General features: G+C 35.6%; 1 protein-coding gene across 1 annotated transcript; it reads left to right on the top strand.

Annotated features, from left to right (window-relative positions):
• Window positions 1-528: 528 nt before the first annotated feature.
• On the top strand, window positions 529-20,515 carry LOC139769957 (ATP-binding cassette sub-family C member 4). Its single transcript, XM_071701498.1, has 17 exons — window positions 529-683; window positions 8,732-8,913; window positions 9,111-9,707; window positions 10,481-10,591; window positions 10,763-10,897; window positions 11,503-11,707; window positions 12,193-12,415; window positions 12,596-13,258; window positions 13,371-13,879; window positions 14,067-14,351; window positions 14,594-14,823; window positions 15,080-15,603; window positions 15,978-16,208; window positions 16,576-16,910; window positions 17,266-17,511; window positions 17,776-18,075; window positions 18,542-20,515. The coding sequence occupies exons 3-17, from the start codon at window positions 9,634-9,636 to the stop codon at window positions 18,680-18,682; spliced, it is 4,212 nt and encodes a 1,403-aa protein (XP_071557599.1). The 5' UTR covers window positions 529-683; window positions 8,732-8,913; window positions 9,111-9,633; the 3' UTR covers window positions 18,683-20,515.

The following is a 20,515-nucleotide window of genomic DNA, read 5'->3' as shown; positions in this document are numbered from 1 at the left end:
AAATTTTAAGAAGTAACTTTATGTCCATGTCTTTCCCCCAGATTTGGGACATTTTGTTTAATCTTACATCTCTGTGAATACATTGTTATTAATTCATTAATAATTACAGAATTTTGTGTTTTTATTCGATACTACTGCGTTTGACATAGATTCAGATATAAGAGAAGCTTAATTATCTTGACGCGTCTGCTGGCCATGACCTTCCTAAACTATTAAAATCCCAGCCGGCATAGAAGCCAGAAGCTGTTACATATTATACAAGCTGCCGATAAGAATATTACTGGAACATTACGAGAGAGGAGCGGTCTTTAATTTTATACTTCGTGAAGGTCGTGATTTCTTTTATCCGAGAACAGCGGGACTTCTCGCGAACCGTGGCTAGACCCGCGGGATTCTAATAGAGGGTTCTTCCCCTCCCAGAGTTTTCAATCGCGATTGTTAGGCATCCCTTAGCTCTTTGGTCGAGCGGTTGACGACGATTGCATGCCACGTGATGTAGCGAGAACTGGCGAGGACGGCGCGACGCTCAATGCGAGCTCAGTGTCCGCGCAGACGTCGTCGCGGCCAGTCGTCTTCCCCGCTATCCCCGTTGCCTGCGTATGTGTGTATGCGTGCGACCTTGTGCATGATGAATTTGTGAGGGAGCAAGGTGAAAAATCCGGTTACGTAGGAACGATACACATGTGAGTACAACACAAGCTTAAACGGCGGGGTTCGACCGGTCGAGCAACATCTGTTTTGAGGTGCTTGAGGATGACATAGCGGATCGGTTCTGATTAAGCCTCGATCTCCGCGGAGTCTGCCAAAAATAGTTCTGTCATTTCTTGCCGTACCGCGGCACATTTCTCTTCTATGAATCGTGGAGTAATGGTTTATATTGTGGTCTAATAATACACGTTACGTCCAGTTGTAATATAAATTTAAAACAGCGTATATAAACCGTTCTAACTGTTGCTCCATACATCGCTGATGTTGTATATACTTTGTATAAATTTAATTATGTTGTTTTTTATGGTATCTGCAATTCATTAATTTATCTCCATAGAGATGAGATTATCTCATTTCAATGGTGAGTTTTAATAACATATTTATTTGTAAAAAGGCGCGAGTTTGTAATTTGTTAATGTTCCTCGAAGCACGTTAGATTATACGGCTTTATTCTCAAAATAAGTCAAAATACATACTAAGATTGGAAAATATGTAAATATTTAAAATACAAATAACTTTCGCGCATCATTTACCGCGTCTGATTCTTAATTAGCCCGTTTCTCTTATATTCAAAATAAGTCATTTTGATCGCATCTTCAGTGCTCTTGAATCTTGATGCGATTTTAATTATGATGTGAAAATAAATAAGAGATGGAGGATATTGTAGAACCGGTAATTTTCTAACTAAGTATCTTGATTTTTTTTCTATTTGCTATTCCAATAGTTACGGAGAAATTGGCTCTAATTTTTTTCAAGAAATAATATCCCTGAGAAAGAAAACGTTACAATCCTGTATATCTATATTTGTTATTCCTTATATGATAAATAATATTTATGTAAATTAATATCTATTAATATATAAAAATAATATGTGTAATTTAAAATAATTTTTTTCTTTTAACAAAACGAAGAGACAACAATTCTATTATTATCGATGATTAATATTACTGTTATTACTATTACTATTACTATTACTATAATACTGTTATTACAATTATCTACTACTATTATTATTTAATATTATCATTATCTATTATTATTATATATTACATACATATTATTATATATATTATTATTACTATTGTTACTATATCTATAGTAGATGTGCTATGCTTGAAACAGCCGGTATATCAATTACGTTCGCACTCACAATCGTTATTCGAGCGTAACTCGTCTCTGCTGGATATCTTCCGTTCCTCGTGTATCTCACGTCACGGCAGAATTACGTCACAAAGTCAAGTCACTTTGCAAATGATATTCGCCCTCGTCATGATGTGTCTTGAGCGCGTCATCGTTCACCGAGTGTGTCTCAAAATACCCCGCGCGGTGTACGCCAACATCATCGGAACGAGGCATGCTCGTATTGTGTCGAGCTTTTTTAGCATTTTTAGCATTTTGTAGAAGATACTTAGAAATTTAGATTCAATTTAGATGTTTGAATTTAAAATTGATACTTGTTCCCGCGATTTCTAAACATGAAGGTTTTTTAATTGTAATGACTCGTCAATTGACAAAACGTTTAAAAATGAAGAAATTAAAATAAAGAATTATATAAATTGTAGAAATGAAGAAATTAAATTGAAGAAATACACATTTGTATGTGTGTTTGAAGATACAAATGTGAATCGAGAAAATGAAGAAGTTAAGTCAAGAAAAATACATTTGTGTTTTGAAAACGTATATAATTATATTAATAAATTTTACGAAAAAAAAAATTATTTTTGTCTCATAATACTCAAATAACAATTGTTGATATCTTTAAGGTTCGATGTTGTGATTCCGTCACTGGAGAAATTATTTAAAAAATTATAAAGTACCAGAGAAAAGTAACGTTCAGCAAAACTATAATTTGCGGATTACCGTATATACGTGTTCATAATTAATATTTAATGCATGTAAGTTTCGATCAATACACTTTACGGAGAATCGATCGCGACGTCCTGAACTTTTTTTCACAATTTTCCATTCGGCGACTACAAAAACCGTCGATTGAGAAAAAGATCAGAAGAAAAAAGAAAGTCTTAATCAGTGTAAATAAAAGAAGATATACTGTTTATACATTTGGTGTCAAGAATACCTTGATGTGCAATTTTCGTCTTAAAATATCCACAATATAATATATATACATGTAGAATATACATATGTATTACATATTTTATATATAATTTTTTTTATTTATGAATAAATTTATGTGAACATGTTTTTTAATCTCTCCTTTTACTGTATTTAAATCTTTTCGGTTTTATAACACATAATAATCTTTTTTATTTGGAAACAAATTTAAAGTTTCATCTTTTTTCCTTATTTTGTATTTAATCTGATGATAGCGTTTGTCATCCCAAATAATTGTATCTATATATCTGATGAAACATTTGTGATATACATATATCTGATGTGATGAAACATCTATTACTTTATCTTTTACACAACAAAACATACTTTACTTGTCAGACTTAGGGAACAAGTGATAGAAGTGATTCGAATCGTTTTCTTCTGAAGGTTTTAAAACAATTCAATTATATAAAGATTTGGACTTGTTCGAATATTATTTGAAAAAGGAGGTTTTCTTCAATTTTGTAAGTTTTGCGTGTCTTATTGAAACTCTTGAAAATCTTAAACGTCTAGAAAACTTTTCCTCAGAAGTGCTTGAATAAGAAGAGAGAATGTTTAAAATTCTTGAAAATATATATAATTGTCGTCTGCGAATTGAAATAATAACGTAAAGTGCTACGTGGAAGATAAGAAATGCATTTTCGAAAATATTCAAGGTTTTCTTATATATCAAGACTCAAAACTCTCAGAAATTTGTTTGGATTCGTAATGATTCGAGATTTTTGTTATATTCGTTGTATTCGAAACAATTCCATAAGCCCACTAAAACGCGTTGGCCTTCATACGTTGGATTCGCATGTGATCACTACTAAATGTCGATAAGCTGATACACAGTGTTGTTTGCTATGCGTAGCGCATATCGCTGTGCCCACTCCAGCTGCCTCTCCGTCTATTATTTAATTTCTCTTCACGCTTTTATAATTTAAATTATTGGAATTCTTTCCTCGATTCTCTCGCGATTCTTAGATGCGGAAAGTCACTCATAAGAATTAAAATTGTTTCGATTGCGAGGAAAATTGCCAAAATTTCCGAGAAATCCTTGATCCCGCTAAAAACTCCGTATTCTCACATTCGTATTTCCCGATTCTTCTCCTTGTTTCTTATCTCGTTATGTTTCGCTGCTTCTTCCTATGAATACGATTGCTCCAGATTTTTATTCATTCTGCAATGAAGAGCAAATAATAATCTGTTTCCGTCTTTCCAACATATCCGCCATTTGAACGGCATTTCGTTTCACTGGCTGGATGTTCAAATATACAAGCGAGAGAGAGATGATTTCCTGGAAAATGAGTCCCAAGTTAGGAGACTGTTTTTCAAAAACAGCGAGGAAAATCGCGAATGCATTTTTGCCGCTCCAGAGACTCACTCGTTTAGCTGCGCGAAACGCAATGAGTCACGATCAGACTGTGTACGTTTCAGTAAAGATTACGTATCACGCGTCGCTGAACAATTGACCCGACGTCTCACGAGTTAGGCCTCAGTGAAGAGTTATTAACACACAACGCGTCTTTGTCTCGATGCATTCAATTATCTCTTAATTGGCTTTTCAGCGACGTCGCGATACGCAGCGCATTCGATTCTAATAGTGATATGTTAATCGGAAACTCATATCTTTGCTCTAACACCGGAGTATATTTAAGATTTTGAGAAACTTTTGTAATTTATAGAAATTAATGAAATGGTCGACAACGACGAAATTAATAAAATATATAAACATAAATATAAAATAGGACAAAAGTAACTTGATTACTTTTGAAATAATCAAGTTTTGTTTATTTATATTTGTGTTACAAATATAAAGCGTATTTCTTAGAGAAACGGAATTCTTAAGAAACGAATTTCTTAAGGAACAGAAATTAAGTTTGCAATAATCTCTATCTTATTGAAGGATGTATCCAAATAAATTAAATATATTAAATTAGCAATATGTATTTTGCACCTGAAAGAAACTGTTTTGCAGATAAATACTGTTGCATGTTTTCGATATGTGTCCATTGACACTTCTTGTCTTGTTTGCTACTCACTATGTTTATTTACATCTCGCTTTAACATTCGAGTATCAAGTAACATTTACACGATTTAAAAGTTTAAACGGTTTATTCGGATCGAACAGTTTATTCGGACGTTGAAACAATTTCGTCAACAATCTTCGACGCCGTTCTGTACACACAGTTTTTGATGTTTCTTTAATGCCCAAAGAAATGCATTCACGGACGTGTTTATATGACAGTCTTCTTACGTCAATGCCGTTTAACTGGCGAACCTCATTGATTTTTTTGGATCTGAGAAGATCATAAATTTTAATCGCCTATTTTAAGAACAACCTAAGTATCCATAAATTTGTTTCGTATCCATAGTAATTGTTGTAATTTTTTAATTACGATTAAATAATCTACGGGGATTTCCGGGGCGCGACGGGGTCCGTCTGGTTACGGCTCTGTCTGGTGAACGATTCCGCGATCCGCGGTTCTATTTTTTTTCAGGAAACGTATTATATAACTCCGTTACTACTCCGGCGGCCCGCGACCGCCAATTACTCTTTCTTTAACCATTGATCTAACACACAGCCGAGCTATATATATGTCGTTGTCACGCTGTTGTTCTTCCGCGAACTCCGCTCGAGTTCGGCGTCAGGCTAATGCGTTAATGCTCTTGCTTCTGGATTAATCTCTGCAAGCTACGTTCCATATAAAACAGATAAAATGCTTGAGATAACACTGATATTAATTCTCAGCCGAAGCCGGTATATCCTTCAGTAATTTTCGGTGAAGAAATGAAGAGATATAGAAATTACACTACACTTTCGTCTCTATCTTCACTGGATTGTCACTGTAGCTTGAACTTGGACTATTAAGTTACAACTTAACTGCGCATTTTATTTTTTATTTTTTTAATAAATATGCATTGTTATGTAATTATTATAACAAAGTAAAGTATGTATAATATGACATCCGAAGACATATTCTCGCTCGCACTGATGACGCGACCTGCGTGTGATGATCAGCATGATTCCTGCTGTCTAAATCTCGCGCATAAAAATCAGCTGGAAGTGCTCCGCGTCATTTATAATCGATAGAGACTTATCAGGCAGCGGGACACCATTAAAAGTGTCGAGGAAACGTTTTGCTGTTTTGCCTTGACATACGCGTTAATCGGATTTGCATAACGGGTATTGTGACTGTACGCCAAGTTGCAACATTTCGCGCGTTTAACGACAACGGCTCTTTGTAATCGCATTTGTTTGTCAATATGTATTGCCGTAAGATACATGTCGATTAAAATGTTTAGGATCATGCCTTTCTCTCACTTTACCTCTTCGATACTTCTTCAATACTTCGCTTAATGTGACTCGTTGCAAAACGATCCTTGTATGTGGATGTAAGTTCTTATCGACAGAACGTTTACTCGTTATGTTATCACCTCGGTTTCGTAATAGCGCGTAAAAAATGCTGTGACATAAAACATAAATCATCCAAAGTAATCTCAGTGTAAAGCACGTACAAAGCCCCCGGTGCAACACTTGTTTCGAATTTATTGTCCTTGGCGACGTATTTTTAATGCGGAACGTTTCAATACGACGAACAAATTCTCGATTGTCAGTTGCATTATATTAAAGAAAAAGTTTATCGCAGTAATTACAAACTACGTTGAACCGAGCCTTGATATAAATAAAAATAATTACAATATAGCGAGACTCGAAGGCCCACTTTTTAAGCCGTCTGTAATCAACGTCAGAAATCAAACTAAAGTTCTATTTATAATTTTGCAATTTTATATATAACATAAAAATATTTGAATAATTAAAATATAAACATATATAAAATATATATTAATTTTATATTTTATATAATTTATATACAAGTAAGGTAAATAAAAGTAAGTATATATAAGTGTATTTTTATATTATATGTATAAAATACATATTAAAATGCACGCATGGTGTAAAGTTTCAAACAGAAATTAAATTCGCGTCAGATTTATTCTAAAGTCTGATGATGTAAATTTAACGGCAAACAGGCGTTGCGAGATGTTTGCACTTTTCTGTATTGCAACTTTAATTGTCTGAATCTAATTACTCTGCTGATGTTTAAGTCACATAGAAAGCCTTATCACTAGCTCCGCTATCACTCTGTGGTATATCACTTTCTTGGAAAACACCTCAAAATAACGTGCAACTCACGTGGTTCGCGATACTCCTGGTAGTGAACGAGAAATGTTTCGCCAGCCATCTCTTTTGAATTCGTAGAATCAATTCAGATCGCAGAAATATTAGAAATATTCCTATAAATTACTTCGTAAATTGAATCATCAAGATCCTCGTGTTAATTACACGTCAATTACATAATTACAACATTCGCTCAATTGGTGCCACATGTATATTTCATATACTTATTTTACACATATTCTGACATCTTGAGTATTTTTGTTTTATATACATTTTGTTTTTAATTTTTAAATATCTTCACGGTTACCGATGCCTCGGTGAGACAACCGTTACTTCGCCTTTCCTTTCAATTCAGTTTGACCTACGAATTTACACAGCGAGTTCGAACAGGACCGGATTCAGCTGTAGACGCTAGTCTAGATTCCCCAAAAAAGTATCACGATTTATATCACACACACACACACACACACACACACACACACACACACACACACACACACACACACACACACACACACACACACTTATGGTATATTGTAAAAATGCTAGGCCTAATTCTAGGCTCAGGATAATCTGAAATAACAGTCAAGAGTTTGAGCTGGTTTCCTTCAGACCTAGGGCGTTCCGCCCTTATACGTACGACAGGAAACATAGTCTCGTAATATGAGATCCATAAATTCAGAGGCGTAAGAATCTAAGGTGTTCTTTAATGAACAGCTTAGTCCTAGAGGAAGTAAAATTTCTGGGTTGCCTTTCTAATCTTTTTCGCACTGCGTCCAGAAGTATTAAATTGTATTGCATATATGTATAAGTGTAAATTTAAAAAATTCAATTGCACGTGAAAGAAATGTACTCTGAAACGGTTTCACGTAGGAGATAAGAACTTTAAATGTATTTTCAAGAGTTCCGGGGTAATAAAGATGTTATTTCTGACGATTATTTTAATTGTGACAATTAAACGAGTACAATATAATTAATCCAATTAAACATAATGAAGGTAATGGCCATCAGAAACGCTAGAGTCTTTATCTATATTATACATATTTTATTGACGCTATTATTTCTCACGCGTGAAGCACGATCGTAGATCATTTTCGGTCAGCGACCGATAAACTCTGTATTTTCCTCGCGCGTCGAAGTAATAAATGGTTTTTCCCCATAGAGCGATACTGTTTAGCAAAATATCGATTTTATTCCCGCATGAGGAGACTAATTGCATAAATCTGGAACAACTTGGATAACGGCGCTTTTGTACATGTTGCTAAATAAATTTGATATTGAAATAATTAAGTAATTATCAGCTTTCAATTTTGATACCGCATAAAAGGTCATTTGCCTGCTGTGTTACTTTTCAAATTTAACTTTCTAATCTAATCATTTTTTAATCTAATTTCTTTCTCGTATAATTTTTAACTTTAATATTCTCTAATTTTCCAAGTTCTTTTTATTTTTGATTCCAATTTTTATTTTGTTCTTCACAATTCTTTAAACTTGATTTCAGTTTTCTCAGTTTCGTCTTTAATTTGCGCCATAGAAACAAGAAGCTAGTTAAATGACGGCGAATTAACGGCAATCGTGCTAATCAACTTCGTTATTCATCAAGAGATAATTACAGTATAATGTCGCGAGATTGTACGACCTTCCGTGTTATTTGAAAAGTGACACAGCGGACAAACAAATTGCGTGTAGCCAGATAAGGTGGGAACGGGAGCTGACACGTGATACAGGCTTTTTCTTGAAACGCAGATTGACGAAACCCGACAAATCATTTGGATCCTGAATCGACAAGTTGATCGTCCTCGTTTCATTAGAGCGGACCTCGTCAATCATCACTAATGCTCACACGTTTATTCTCACCGTGGCAATAACAGACAGAACTGCAAAAACACCATTTTTACTAGCGGTGGAAAAGGAAAGACTTACAATCAGTAAGTTGTAATTGTCTCTCAAGTTGAAAATCATTAAGGCAAATGAGTTATTACCTAAGCGTTGCTATTTGTATTATCACAGAAATAATAATTATTAAATAATAATTGCAATGATGATTAAATTACAATTATGTAACTACAGTTATGTAATTATGTCTTTGACAGATATAATAGTTGTCACTTATAAAAATTGTTAGATTCACGGACATCCTGAAAACTGGAAGCAGACACTCGAAGATAAATCACAAGAAGCGACAGATGTTAACACGAGTATCGATGACTGATACCTCACTCCACTTTCAAGAAGACTTCATTGAGAATTCGCGATAAGATTTGCCCCGATCGATCCGTGTGGGAAGTGGCGATATTTGCAAGCAGCTGATACAACGAGATATGTGAAGTGTTAATTTCAATCTAATTACGATCGCGTGAAGAGATCGCCAATTATACCGGGTGGCTGACAATCTATGCGCGTTAAGAGAAGAATCTTCGCATTGTCGATAATTTGTGACAATCGAAGAAAGGACACTAACACCATAGACTGCTGAAATAGTGAAGACATTATTTTTCCCGTTCGCGAAAAAGGGGGCGATTATTCAACGCCGAGCGAAAGTGCCTAAGTGTTGATAATCGCTGCGGTAAAACCCGTTAAAATTAATCGATTGCTTTTAACCGTGGAAGTGGCAGTTCGCGGTGAGTTAATGCCGCGCGTAAGGACCAATGGATTCAACGAAAGTCAGATCGAAGCCGAATCCGCGGGAGAAGGCGAACATCGTGTCGATGTTGCTTTGGTGGTGAGTCGCACCATTTTTCACGGATCGTCAGATCTTCTTCCGACGAGACTCTCCCGGTCCTCCGTAAAATCTGGAGGTGTCTAAGCTTGGATACTTAAATGTAGAATATTTAAATATCTAAGGATTTGCTTTGGATGTTTATATTTACCAATAGCTGAATTAATTAGGCAATCAAATCAGCTGGCTAAAACTGTAGCCTTGCTTTTTAACTGCGATTGTTTTTGCACTATCTCGCCACTGTCTTTTGCTATTTGCACTCGATAAAGTTATCATATATTATATTATATTATTTTGGGTATTTATCTAAAAGTTCGGTTATTTATAAAAATATTTAGATATCTCTGTAAGTAGTTTTCTGTAATATTTGCACGTTCAAATTCTTAATTTGCGTAATTTAACTTTTGAATCGTAATAATTTGTTGCGTTAGTAAGTATTCAGCTACGGCCGATTCGGAATAACATTTCATGTTAAAGTATGTATACTGCAAATGTATGCACTGCTTGGCATGACTTGTACCTCAAATTAGTTCTTATCTTCACGCAATGTCGCCTTGTCTTCAAACGTGACTCTTCATATTGCGAAGCTAAATAATAAAAGCGCTTTGTCATGTTACTGAATATAATTTCGTACGGAGTTATTTTGAATCTCTCAGTTCCAAGTTTTAACACTGTCATATTCCTATCGTTCTTATCATTTGTAATCTAACGCTACTTGATAAGAGAAAGAGAGAGATATATCTAATGTCTAATTTACATAAATTACTTTGAATCAGGTGGACTATTAGTTTATTCAAGACAGGATACAAAAAAGCTTTAGACCCAGACGACTTATTTGATCCCTTGAAAGTCGACCGATCGAAGTTGCTCGGAGATCGATTAGAAAAGTGAGTATAAAGTATGAGAAGTTTATATACAAGAAAAGAGAAGAAGAAGAAGAAAGAAGAGAAAAAACGTTCAGCGATTCTCTTCCTCTTTTGCACCGCCCTTTTATACAAGCGTAAAAATTATAATTATACATAATTATAAATATACGTGATACATCGATGTATTTGCAGACGATGGAATATCGAGTTGGAAAACTCGAAGAAATGGAAACGCAGTCCGAGTTTGTTGAGGACTATTTTCCGCACATTCCTATGGGAGTACTCCATGCTGGGAATAATACAGATTCTCAACGAATTCGTAATAAGGTACTCACCATCTCGTTCAACCTCATACATTAAATCTCTCATACTTTATTTAGCGCACTTTTATTTTATGTAGCAAGACGTTAGTTTTTTTTACTCGTTCAACAATGTTGATCTTGTATAACGAAATACGGATACGGACTTACCATTGATTATTAACTTGTAATTAAAATTATTTTTTAAGATAAATTAAGTAAAGATAGCATAATGCTTTGAAGTTCAATTTCTTGTATATATATATAGAAAAACAGAAAATAATCTGAATTATATAGAATTCTTTTAAGTATTTTTTACGTTTGCGTTTAAACAAAAAAGTGGCACATTATTTGCGACGCGTTATTATACTCGCAAATGTGTTATGTGGAGCGATAAAACTTCAAATAAAGGGGAAACATGTTTAAAAGAAGAAGCAGGTATCTGAAAGAATTTAAACAGAAGATATTTTTAAACGCGTTGTTGCAGTAATAAAGTTGATGTACTAATAAATAGTATCATAATAGTATAATAATATAATTACTATTATTATAATAATAGTATTCAGGGCGTAGAATTTAGGATAATAACGTTCAATAGTAACATGTAAAGACTTAACGCGCGAAACTTTGCAGATTAGGCACGCCGTTACTGTTGGGTGGTCTCCTGCGCTACTTCCGGAAAGATTCAGTGGAATTGTACGAGAGTGCCTTGTGGTATGCTGCTGGTATCTGCATAGCTACTGGCATGAACGTGATAAGCGGTAATCAAGCGATCTTCGGCGCTTTCCACGTGGGCGCCAAAGTTCGCGTGGCCGTCTGCTCCGTAGTATACAGAAAGGTTGGTCATATTAGAAATAAAATATCGAAAAAAATTTAGACTAACATATAACGTGGGAGGAAATAAAGAGTGAATGCCAACCCAGACAGCACCATGTCCGAAATTGGGACATAAGACATCTTTTAGACGTCTTATGTCCTGCTTTTGGACAAGTGTGCTGTATGGGAAGTTATGTCTAGGAAGCAAGCGACTCTGGTCCCACACTCTTTTGCTCTTCGAAGGAAATATTTCTTTGCAAGAAAAGTAAAAAAATTATAACAAAAGAGGGAAGAAATGGAAAACCTAACAAAAAGTAAAAAAAACCAGTTTTTTTAATCTTTTAAATTAAAAAATTTAATAAAAATTTAATAAAAAATTTCCTTTGAAGCTTATAAAAGATCAGGACAATATTGTGGCCGACTTTAATAGACTTGAATATTTTCTCTATTATATGATTCTCTAACGTTCTCAGATTATATAACGGATGTTTTGTATTTGTCTCGCAGGCGCTGCGTCTGAGCAAATCCGCGTTGGGCGAGACAGCACCCGGAAAAGTGGTTAATTTAGTGGCCAACGATGTCAATAGGTTCGATCTCGTCTCTATCTTTATTCATTACATGTGGACGGCACCTCTCTCCGCCCTGATCGTGGCTTATATTCTTTATCAGGAGGTCAGCTATGCCGGTCTCATCGGCATCGCCGCGGTCTTCGTGGTCGTGCCAATCCAATGTGAGTCTCTTGCGTCGAGTCGCGTTCTCTTCTCTTCCAAAATCCACGAAAATTTGAAACTACTATCCTTTGCGCACACGGAGAAATAAATTAAAAATACTACTCCTCTGATCCGGAGAGACCTTTTATGAAATAAGTTATTTTGCCGCAGACGTTCTATTCCTACTCTCGTGATTTTAGCTTATACCGGCAAGCTATCGTCGAAGTTCCGTCTCCAGACAGCTATCAAGACGGACGAGCGGGTCCGGCTGATGGATGAGATCATTTCCGGAGTGCAGGTGATCAAGATGTACGCGTGGGAAAAGCCGTTCTGCGCCATGGTCGAGCTGGCGCGTAAGCTCGAGCTACGAGTGGTTACCAAGAGCTCGTACATCCGCGGTATTTACATGACCTTCAATCTGTTCACAACGCGAATGGCGCTCTATTGCACCCTCGTCTCCATGCTGATGTTCGGCAACGATCTGACCGCCGACAAGGTCTTCGTTGTCTCGTCCTACTTCAACATCCTCGCGCACACCATGGCCGGCATGTTCGTGCGCGGCTTCGCCGAGCTGGCCGAGTGTATGGTGGCCATACGGAGGCTCCAGGGCTTCCTCATGTTCGAGGAGTTCCGGGGCAGCAACGTTGTTATCTCCAAGGCGTCCTCCGGCTACGTCAATATGAATTCCGATTTCAAGCGAAATTTCTCCAAACCGGATCTGCCATACATCGACGATGACGTCGTGGAGAATCAGCTGGAGCCACGCGGAGAGGAACTGGATGAGAACAGCGACCGTAGAAAACAAAACGGTCTGATGATCGTTGCCAGCGATTTGCTGAAAAACACCGCTAATTTTGTTGGAGGTAGAGATTCAGAATTCAAGGAACTTAAGAAGAACATGCAATCTTTATTTAACTCTATTAACATTTATTCTCGAAAAACTTAACTCGCAATAAAATTTTTTTTTATTCACAGAAAAGAAACAATCATCCATCATATACGATACGAACAACTGGGCCATCAACATGATTAACGTTACCGCCAAGTGGGAGGAAAAGCAATCGGAGAACACCCTGGAGAATCTGAATCTGGAGATAGAAAAGGGCAAGTTGTACGCGGTGATCGGCATGGTGGGCAACGGCAAGAGTTCCTTCCTGTCCGCGATTCTGGGCGAGATCAGCCTGACGGAAGGTCAGGTAAAGGTCAACGGCGGAGTCAGCTACGCCAGCCAAGAAGCCTGGGTCTTCGGTGCCACCGTCCGACAGAATATACTCTTCGGGCAAGCTTACGAACGCCAACGGTATCAGAAGGTGGTCAAGGCTTGTGCCCTGGCGCGCGACTTCAAGCAGTTTCCGCAGGGCGACCAGACCGTCGTGGGTGAACGGGGCAGCTCGTTGTCCGGCGGTCAGAAGGCCAGGATCAACTTGGCCAGGGCTCTGTACAGGCAGTCGGACATCTACTTGCTGGATGATCCTTTGAGCGCGGTGGGTGATCATCGAACGAGTCAGTAATTCATTCTGATTTCATCCTTTCAGGCGTCGTGTACCATATATGATGTAGAATTTACGCAAGTGATTCAACTTGATTTAACAAATTTGATGAACAATAATGATGCGGGATCGTGCCATTGAATATGAATCCTGATGAAGGACCTTTCGTTTGAAATTCCAGGTCGACGCACACGTTAGCAAGCACCTGTTTCATGAGTGCATTCAGAGATATCTAGCTGGTAAAACGAGAATTTTAGCGACGCATCAGCTGCAGTATATAAAGGGAGTGGACGCCATTATACTGCTCGAGCAGGGAAGAATGAAGTACTTCTCGCATTATCAGGATTTATTGGAATATCGACCCGAGTACGGAGTACTTCTGGCAGCGGAGAATGAAGCGATCGACGACTCGTCCTTAGAAAAAAGTATAAACATACGACGACAGTTTTCCTCCTCGAGTAACAGAGTAAGTGAAGATATAAACTATGTATATACAAAATGTCGAAGAGAAAAGAGAGAAATAGAGAAGATAACGAGAACTAGAACTTAGCGAAGTATAATTTTTATTTCTTTTTATATTGTTTTCAAGGCAATTTGGAAAAGATAAACTGATCTTTTACAGTTCTCGTATTTAATATTAACAACGAATAATATTTAAATGACGAAGGAAAATGGTTGACATTACTACAGATAAAATTTCTTCAACAGAGTCGAACTCCGGAAGCCAGTAGCGGCGGCACGGACGACGAGGACGAAGACGAAGATCCTGAGAAGTTGAACGATGGTCTCGAAGGGACATCGCGCGGTATGGTTAAGGGTCCTATATTTATCAAGTTCTTCCAAACCGGTGCCAACTTATACATGGCTTTTACCGTTCTGCTTCTGTTCATCATCACACAATTCATCGTCAGTCTTAACGACTACTTTGTGCCTTTCTTGTAAGTACTTATGCTATATCAATGAAATCGGTTAAAGAAACATTTCTTTGTATAAATAATTATTTATTACATATATTTCTTCACGCTTTTTGTAATATTACTCAATTTTCCAAAATCTGCAAATTTTTGTATATTAACTTTGCACACTCGCGCATTGATTACAATTAATATTGAGCGACGTTTAAATCATCCTTTGCCATTTTTAGTTGCTTCATTCATCGTTCGATAATTTTTCTTCTCGATTAAATTTTTCCAGAATCAATTTTATGGAAGAGCAAAACTACGATGCCAAGCAATTCAACTTGAATCAAACAGATGACGTTTACACGAACACGACTAATACATATGAACACATTGATATCGAAGATGCATCGGTGATTAATTACGTCTATATCTACACTGGCATCATCCTAGCTATCTTCTTCGTCGGGATCACCAGATCTCTGGTCTTCTACAAGACGTGCATGACGTGTAGCCAGCGCTTGCATGACATGATGTTCAGTGCGTTAATTCGTACAGGAATGCGATTTTTCGACACTAATCCAAGCGGTAGGATTCTCAATCGATTTTCCAAAGACATGGGCGCGATCGACGAATTATTGCCCAAAGCGATCTTGGACGCCGGTCAGATGAACATGATGATGTTCGGAGCACTTATAGTGACCTGCGTGGTTAATCCCATCTTCCTGGTGCCTATTGTGATTATTAGCGTAATATTCTACTGGATCCGTAAGGTCTACCTCAAAACTAGCAAGAACATCAAACGACTGGAGGGAATGTGTATGTTTGCTTTTTTTTTATTTAGTTCTTAAAATTTATGAAAAAATTTTGTTTATATATATTATTTTATTATATATATATATATAATATTATATATATATTTTTTCATGTATATTTATTACTTACTATTTAATTATATATATTTGTTTAGCAATACTCTCCAAATAATATAAAATTAAAAATTTGCTTTATTTTTCATATACTTTCTTTATTTTCGACATCTTTTTTTGCTTATTTATTTTTAAATTTCATTTTCTCGGTTTATATTTTTACTTTTTTCTTAATTGTAAGAAATTTACAGTACTTTAGTTCACATCAAAAATTTATTTTTTGGAGATATGATTTCTTTACGGCGATATTCTTTCGTGTTCCAGTACGTTCGCCGGTATTCACTCACTTAAACGCCACGTTGAACGGTTTGACGACCATCAGAGCGTACTGCGCACAGGACATACTCAAACATGAATTCGACAAACTTCAAGATGCACACACGTCTACTACTTACATGTATATCGTGATCAGTACGGCATTTGGATTCTTTTTGGATGTGTTTTGTTTCGTCTTCACCTCACTCGTCACCTTCAGCTTTTTGGTGCTCAATCAATGTAAACATCGTTCTCTCTCTCTTAATCTCTCTCTTTATTTTTAAATATATAAATCTAAAAAAGCAAAATATTAGTATATTTTTTTAAAAAATATGTTAATTTATTAAAGAGACTATAAAGAATTTTACTTGATAAAACATATAACTTTCTGAAACCATTATTTTCTGAAAATTTTTCTTCCTAGTTAACATCAGAAATATTAAATAATTTAATGCGTTTAGAAGGTCTGAGGGAAGTTTATTTATTACTAAAATTATGTATAAAAAATACTTAGCCTATAAAATAAAACATTGACGATTAAAGTGTTTAGAAATGTATGTTACGAAATCTAAAATCGATAGAATTAAATGTTATGCGTATCTTTCAGCATTTTCTGGCGGCGAGGTCGGTTTGGCCATCACTCAGGTAATGGCAATGACCGGGTTAATCCAGTGGGGAATGCGACAAAGCGCGGAGGTGGCGAACCAAATGATGGCGGTGGAACGTGTACTCGAATACATTCAGCTTCCGGCAGAACCGAATCTGAGAGACCGAGGGGCGTACGTGAAGAAAAAGGACAAGAATTTAGCGCTGCCATCCAACGCTCCCAAAACTTGGCCTGACAAGGGTTGTATTACATTCAGGAACGTTTATATGCGCTACGCGGACGATGACCTGCCCGTTCTCAAGGGCTTGAATATAGTGATCTATCCCGGCGAGAAGGTACAGTAATTTTGTGAAAAAAATGTTGTAGGGATAGATGAACAGAAAGAGAATGGAAGAGACTTTAAGAAATTTAATATTAAATTTATTAAATCTCAAAAAATTAAAAAACCTTTATTTCTTTTTGATCGCGAGATATTCGAAAATTCTTTCTGTGATTTTTTTCTACGATAAGTTTTTATAGTTTTTGATTATTAGGAAATTGTGTAAAGAAGGATTGATAGAAAGTAAGAACATTTTTTGTTTTATTTTATTTTGAGAAATGATATAAAAAGAAAAAAATCATACAAAGGTATAAGTGCAAGGATGCGTGATGTGTTATTAAGATGCTTTAAGTAATTTGACCGTTACACAGATTGGTATCGTGGGAAGAACAGGCGCCGGGAAATCGTCGCTGATATCAGCGTTGTTCCGATTGGCAAAAGTGGACGGAATCATCGAGATTGACGGCGCGGACACGGGTTTGATGGCTTTGGAGGATTTGCGACGCAACATATCCATCATTCCCCAGGATCCCGTTTTGTTCTCAGGTACTCTGAGACGTAATCTAGATCCTTTCGACGAATTTCCCGACAAGGATTTGTGGGAGGCGCTCGAAGAGGTTCGAACGATTTATAATTTAAAAATAAACTCGTGCTTAATCGAAAACGTAATATAATGCTATGACGTTCAAAAATCCTGCGGTTTCGACATTCTCGCTCCGAAGACCATCACATCTTAAAATCCCAAGTCCCAGAAATCCGAGAGTTTCGGGATTCTTAAAATCCCGGAATATCAAACTTCAAGCATGGTCCTAAGATTGTACATCGTAATAATTACGAGCATTTTGCACTATTCGATAATTCCTTTTGCAATGAAATTCCAGGTTGAACTGAAGGAGGCGGTTATTATCGGAAACGGTTTGGAAAGCCGCGTATTTGACAGAGGCAGCAATTACAGCGTCGGACAGAGACAGTTGGTGTGCTTAGCGAGAGCCATCCTGAGAAACAATCGTATATTGATGCTGGACGAGGCAACCGCGAATGTAGACCCGCAAACTGACGCGTTGATTCAACGGACTATCAGGAAGAAATTCTTAACGTGCACAATGCTCACAGTGGCGCATCGATTAAACACAATAATGGACAGTGACAAGGTTCTGGTGATGGATAAGGGTCGTATGGCTGTAAGTACAACTCCTCTTAAAAGATGTTATTTTTATGACAATTTGAAAACAATTGCAACTCTTAGGTTCTTAGAGTATCAGAATTTTCGAAGATTTTTAAGATTTGGGTGTTTGAGAACACAAGATTTTTTAGCTTTGAAGAAACCTTTGTTTTTAGTAATTTTTCAGAATTTCTATATAAATTTTATAACGTTTTAGAAAATTTCTCAGATTAATTCTATAATTTCCGAAAAAACTTATAAAATTTGAAGAAAGTATCTTTAAGATATTTTTTTAGAAATTGCTTTATAGATTTAAAAAATATAAAAAATTCTTTAAAATATTATAAAATAGTATAAAATTTTTTTTTATCAGAGCGTATATCATTACTTTTAACGTAAGAATAGAGATTCACATTTTGATAATATCAACGAAGAACGGGCGCAATTATACTGAATCATAATTCTAATGTCAATTTTTTTTACAGGAATACGACCACCCTCACATATTACTGAAAAACAGCTACAGTCAATTTACTTCGTTAGTAAAGGAGACCGGTCCGGGCATGCACGATCAACTGGCCAAGGTGGCGAAGCAGGCCTACGTAAACAAGTATGGAGAAACGTGATGAAGCGTTGATGAATTTTGATATACCAGAGTCTCGTTAGCTAGATCTCTCAAAGCGGGTCGCTTAATGTGATCCAGTATACTTAATTATGATATAGAAAAACATGTATGAAACGTGCAGCATGGCATATGAAGACGAATGTTACATCTCTATAAGACCAACACCATATTGTTGTCTTTCTTCGAGACGTCATAGACACGATACTTTCGTTAAGTATCATAACGTTGTGATGTGTTGAGCGTAACACGCGTCTAATGAATCATATTTTTGTATCGTTTTTTTAATGAGATCGTCTCTGCGAGATAATTCTCTGTGGCCGTCTCGTCGTAATATCTAGTACTAGTTTCTGCCACGAGTTAAGCCCCGCAATATTGTCATATTTTTCTACTCTACATTTTTGCGCACTACAGAAATTACGAATACATAATTCTTGTGATAAAGCGAGCACATACGTCGATCGATGATGAATCGAGTCACTGAGATCAGATCGTGGTTTATCATAAATCGAAGTTATATCTAAGATGATATTTACGTACAGTAAACTTACTGTAATCTTTACCAATATCCGTCATACATGCTTTAAGCCGTAAAAGATCTTATAAGAATCGCAGGGAATCTTGGATATTGACATCGCAAAATATAACCTTCATTAAATATAAAAACTAAATTGAAATTATATATGAATCTAAAAAAGCATATTTATATTTTATATATAAATTTTCAATTTATTTTTATTTATGTATATTACGTAATATTATATATATACACGTAATATTATATATATAATTTTTCAATTTATATATAATTATATATTTATAAATAATATGCGATGATACTAATTTGATGACTGTTCGGAAGTATATCGTTTCCGATTACCTGAGTAATTTGTTTTCCAGTGCAGATCTGTTGACTGTTCCAAGATTCGTATAATGATGGATTAGTATAGTTTACTCAATATAAATATATCGATCCGAATGTATTAATTAACATATGAATGAATACTCCCATTTAACTGAAATACTTAACGAAACGGTTACTTAAATTTTATACTTATTATACTTGATTCTAGTTATAATACATGTATGCAAATGTTGAAGAGAACTCGATATTTTTGTATACTGCATTTATTAATGCAACGATGTACATTATCTATTAGGATAAAAGTATATAAAATATATATTATAACAAGCATTATGAAGAAAGTATAGTACGTGATATAATGTACGTAATATAGTACACATATGTACTATATTATAATATATATTGTCATTATATAATAGAGTATCATTACGTATCTTGTTAATTTTAATAATATATTATGTAAGGAATATAGCATATTTTTGCTAATAATAATTCTACTAGTATGTCATTAATACATAATAAACTATTAAAAATATATTATATAGGTATTAATGACATAATAGAGTAGTTATTGTAGTATACATATATACCTCGTTGATATATCATATGGAATTGTAGAATTATGTTTGAAGTAAGCTTTACGTGTAAATTTACGAACATATACATTTTTTGTAAATGATCACTTTTAGGTATTTGATAGGAATTAGTTTTGGAATCATCTTTACAGCTACTTCATTGTTAAACCTTCATGTTTGGAATAATGCCATTTTTTCACGGTCAATTACGCATTGTTGCGCTGTATTATAAAATATTTACGACGCTGTTGTACAGTGAACTGTTAAATATTACGTAATGTACAGTAACTCTAAGATAAAAGTGTGCGCACACGCGCTCGATCGCGCCGTACGAAATGATTGTATGTAAATGATTAACCAAAGTAAAACGAAATATACAAGAAGGAATAAATTGTAA

Source organism: Temnothorax nylanderi, unplaced genomic scaffold (genome assembly GCF_030848795.1).
Source record: "Temnothorax nylanderi isolate EJ_2023f unplaced genomic scaffold, tnyl_v1.0 TNYL_tig0026_pilon, whole genome shotgun sequence".
In the NCBI taxonomy this organism is placed as follows: Eukaryota; Metazoa; Arthropoda; class Insecta; order Hymenoptera; family Formicidae; genus Temnothorax; species Temnothorax nylanderi.
This window is presented reverse-complemented; position numbering and strand designations above follow the sequence as displayed.

Bases quoted from the DNA above. Each gene is read 5' to 3' on its own strand.
- LOC139769957 (XM_071701498.1), top strand. From the start codon at position 9,634: ATGGATTCAACGAAAGTCAGATCGAAGCCGAATCCGCGGGAGAAGGCG. The intron at 14,824-15,079 runs GTAAGTACTTAT...AAATTTTTCCAG, and splicing joins GACTACTTTGTGCCTTTCTT to AATCAATTTTATGGAAGAGC. The intron at 16,209-16,575 runs GTAAACATCGTT...CGTATCTTTCAG, and splicing joins CTTTTTGGTGCTCAATCAAT to CATTTTCTGGCGGCGAGGTC.